The 3567-nt window shown below is 36.0% G+C and overlaps 1 protein-coding gene across 1 annotated transcript; it reads left to right on the top strand.

Moving 5' to 3' along the window:
• Window positions 1-258: 258 nt before the first annotated feature.
• Window positions 259-1203, top strand: LOC132116565 (olfactory receptor 10J4-like). The gene has a single exon (XM_059525443.1). It carries the CDS (start codon window positions 259-261, stop codon window positions 1201-1203), a length of 945 nt encoding a protein of 314 aa, XP_059381426.1.
• Window positions 1204-3567: the final 2364 nt, after the last annotated feature.

The following is a 3567-nucleotide window of genomic DNA, read 5'->3' as shown; positions in this document are numbered from 1 at the left end:
TACTCAATACTTTATATAAACAGCATAAATACACTGTAAGGTAAGAGTCATCATCCATCTGTTATTGTTTGAACTATCTGGATCACTGTTTGCAGGTATCTTCGCTTTACAGATGGACTGAAAGTTTCCAGCACCTAGAAACAATGGAGATTGAATCCTGAGAAAAAGGCACATTAATCAAAAAAAAAAGAAAAAAACATTATATGACAAAACTCTAATGTACCAATTTTGTTTTTACAGCGTATTGAAACTTTTAAGATGAAAAACTCATCCGCTGTGTCAACGATTGTATTGGAAGCTTTTAACAGAATGGAGGACCTTAAATACCTTTACTTTGTGATCTTTCTTATGTTATATATGCTTATACTCTTTGCTAACGCCATTGTGATTTTTGTCATAATAATCAACAAAATGCTTCATAATCCTATGAATTACTTTCTGTGTAACTTGGCTGTAAATGGCATCTACGGTGGCACAGCTTTGCTTCCCCCCTTGCTGGGTACTTTAATGTCTCCTTCTCATGAGGTATCTTTGGCATGTTGTAAGGCTCAGGTCTACTTTCTGCACACATATGCTATCATAGAGTTCACCATCCTGTCTGTGATGTGCTACGATCGGTATGTTGCCATCTGCTACCCGCTGCAGTATCACAGTATTATGACAATCACAAAAGTGTATAAACTGATTGCCTTTTCATGGGGGTATCCTTTAGTGACATTCGTTGTGTTTTTTAGTATGACCCTGCGCTTAACAATCTGTCAAAACCGCCTGGGGAGGGTTTACTGCCTCAACTTTTATTTGGTCAAAATGTCTTGTGGGACCACGTATATTGAGAACATTTTGGGATTGTTTTTTGTTGTTGTATACTCTTTTCCTCAGCTTGCAATGACTTTCTATTCATATGGACATATTCTGAAAATATGCTTTACTGCCACTAAGGAGTCTAAAATAAAAGCACTGAAGACCTGCAGTCCACACTTATTTGCAATAATGAACTATAGTGTGGGATGTTTTTTTGAAATTTTACAAAGTCGCTTTGACACAAGTTATCTTTCCTTTGAAACACAAATGTTTATGTCTCTTTATTTCTTGATATTTCCTCCGATTCTAAATCCAGTCATCTATGGGCTGAGTGTTCAGGCTCTGAGAGACAATATGTTTCGACTTTGTGGCTCTGGGAATAAGTTACTGCCTTTAAAGTAGGATCTTTGTTATTTTCTAGGTGAAAAAAGAATGTCAATGTTTTCAAATATTTATTTGAGTCAATAAATAGCTGGCTTTTCTAACAATAATATCTCAATTATGTTGAGGTCTCCATGTAAGATGATTTGTTGCCTTTAGAAATCATACAAAGCTTTGAACAAAACTAAGCAATTAAATATCATCTCACTTATTTTTTTACTCCCCTAGAATGAGCTCCATATTCATCTTAGGCAAGTTACTCTGAAAATAATCAAATTACTGATTACTCATTATTCCTTTTAAAAGTAATCAAGTTAATGTTCTGATTACTCAAAAGTAATTAGTATTATTACTAGTTACATAATTTTTTTCTCCATTAAAGGTATGAAATCCCAGCCTACACGCTCTCGATAAATATTTATTAAAGCATCAACATTCACAGAACACTGTTACTTTAACTAAAGCAAGCAGCTGCTGCCTCCATGGCTTGGCATGGCAGAATTTCAGCAAAGAGTGCTGCATTTACAATCTCTAAAAGACATCTCAGTTCATCGCAATCTCACAAATCTCTGTTATAACCAGGGGCACCTTAGGATATCCAGAGGCCCCCTCTAGATTTTTTTTAATAATTTTTTTTTTTGCTTTCAGTTTACAAAAAAAAAATAAAAAAATTATTCATCATCAGTAGATTGAAAAAAAAGTTGGCACATATGTGAGCTATTTGGTGATTGCTAACTGGGATTTTATTTTAAAACATGCCGTGCTCATGTTTGATTAATTAAATCATAGCCATTTAAAGTATAATGGTTACATTTAAGCAATAAGGTTACTGTTTTTCCATCCCCGGATTTAAAAATGAGACTTTGAAGCAGCACCTCTGATGGAACACAGTGACTGAACCTAAAACCTTCAGCTGACACATAGATTATATACACACATTTGTAAATGACTGAAGTCGCACTGTATGACATATGATGTCCAGTCCAGTTCCTTTCACACAGCAGTGTTGTGTTACTTGTTAAGCTACACGTTACACCTTGTCTGACAACTTGTCAGAATTACCATCCCGAGCTCATCTCCCCCTCCAAAAACAGCTTATACTGTTGTTTCAGCTTTTAAAATAGTTCAGTTTTGTATGTAATGGCAAAGTGATAATATTTTGTTTCATTTTTCGAGTTAATTTAGAAAAAATTGGCCTGAAGCCCGGCCCATGGAGCATAAAATGTTAGGGCCCATCAGGCCCGGGCTGGAATACAGGACTCTAGCACGTTAACATAGGCAGACAGTGCTCATTCTAGGCTTCTAGCCAGTGGTGGCTCATGGGTTTTAAAATAGAGGAGGCACACTATTTGTATTGGTCTGGGGATTATTGACGATTATTAATGATAATAATGATAATATTATTATTATTATTATTATTTGCTTAACCACTTAAAAATTTATTTTGGTTGATTTTAGTAAGAACAAGTAAAGAAAACAACGCACATACAGTAAGATAATATAACTTCACTTACTATCACTCGAAGCAAACATCCATCCCTTATTAAAATTCTGTCTTAAAAGAGAGCTGCCTGTTGTGCTATTTAATTAAGCTGACTGTTGTATCCTATATACAGCTTAGTCATGTTCTCCCCTTATTTATGTTTGAATTACAGCTTGGTAAATTTGCTGTCAAACAAATATTCAATATCACTAGTCACTACTCATCATAAGTACTTGGTACATTATCAGCACAGCCGGAGATGTTCAAATTAATATGTAATTTACATCTCAATAATGATATGATGTCCTCCTCCCATTTTCACCTCGAATGGTCTCATCATCTCAGCTGATAACATCTACCTATAGAAATACGACACCTATCACAGCATTCCAAATTAAGCTCTAATTAGTATTATTTAGCAGCTTTTTCCACTTGACAGGCAGCATGAATGAGCAGGGTTTTTGCCCAGAACAGAACCATACTGCCAAACTAAACTTTATGCTAAATAGCTATCATTTCGACAATAGTGGTCCTGAAAGAACTATACATACTATGTGAGGGAAAACTAAACTGAACCATTCACTACACTTTTAGATATTTTATGATTGGATATTTCTATTTTGCAGGAGTCCTGTGAATCTTTTTATTCTCCCGCATCCCTCACACACAAGTGTCTACCCACCCGCACCAGCACTCGCCCATCTTCTCCTGCACTGCACTCTATTACGTTGGTTCACATGGGAGCAGGTCTCTAATCTAAGGCACTTGTCTCGACAGTGCATGCTTCATCCTTTTTACAATCTCTAGATCAGCGGTTCTCCATCCCAGTCCTCACGACCCCCTGCTCTGCACATTTTGCATGTCTCTTTGTTAACACACATGATTCAGATAATCAGCTCGTT

Source organism: Carassius carassius, chromosome 36 (genome assembly GCF_963082965.1).
Source record: "Carassius carassius chromosome 36, fCarCar2.1, whole genome shotgun sequence".
Taxonomy (NCBI): domain Eukaryota; kingdom Metazoa; phylum Chordata; class Actinopteri; order Cypriniformes; family Cyprinidae; genus Carassius; species Carassius carassius.
The sequence above is the reverse complement of the archived record's forward strand: the minus strand, read 5'-3'. Positions and strand labels throughout refer to the sequence as shown.

Bases quoted from the DNA above. Each gene is read 5' to 3' on its own strand.
- LOC132116565 (XM_059525443.1), top strand. From the start codon at position 259: ATGAAAAACTCATCCGCTGTGTCAACGATTGTATTGGAAGCTTTTAAC.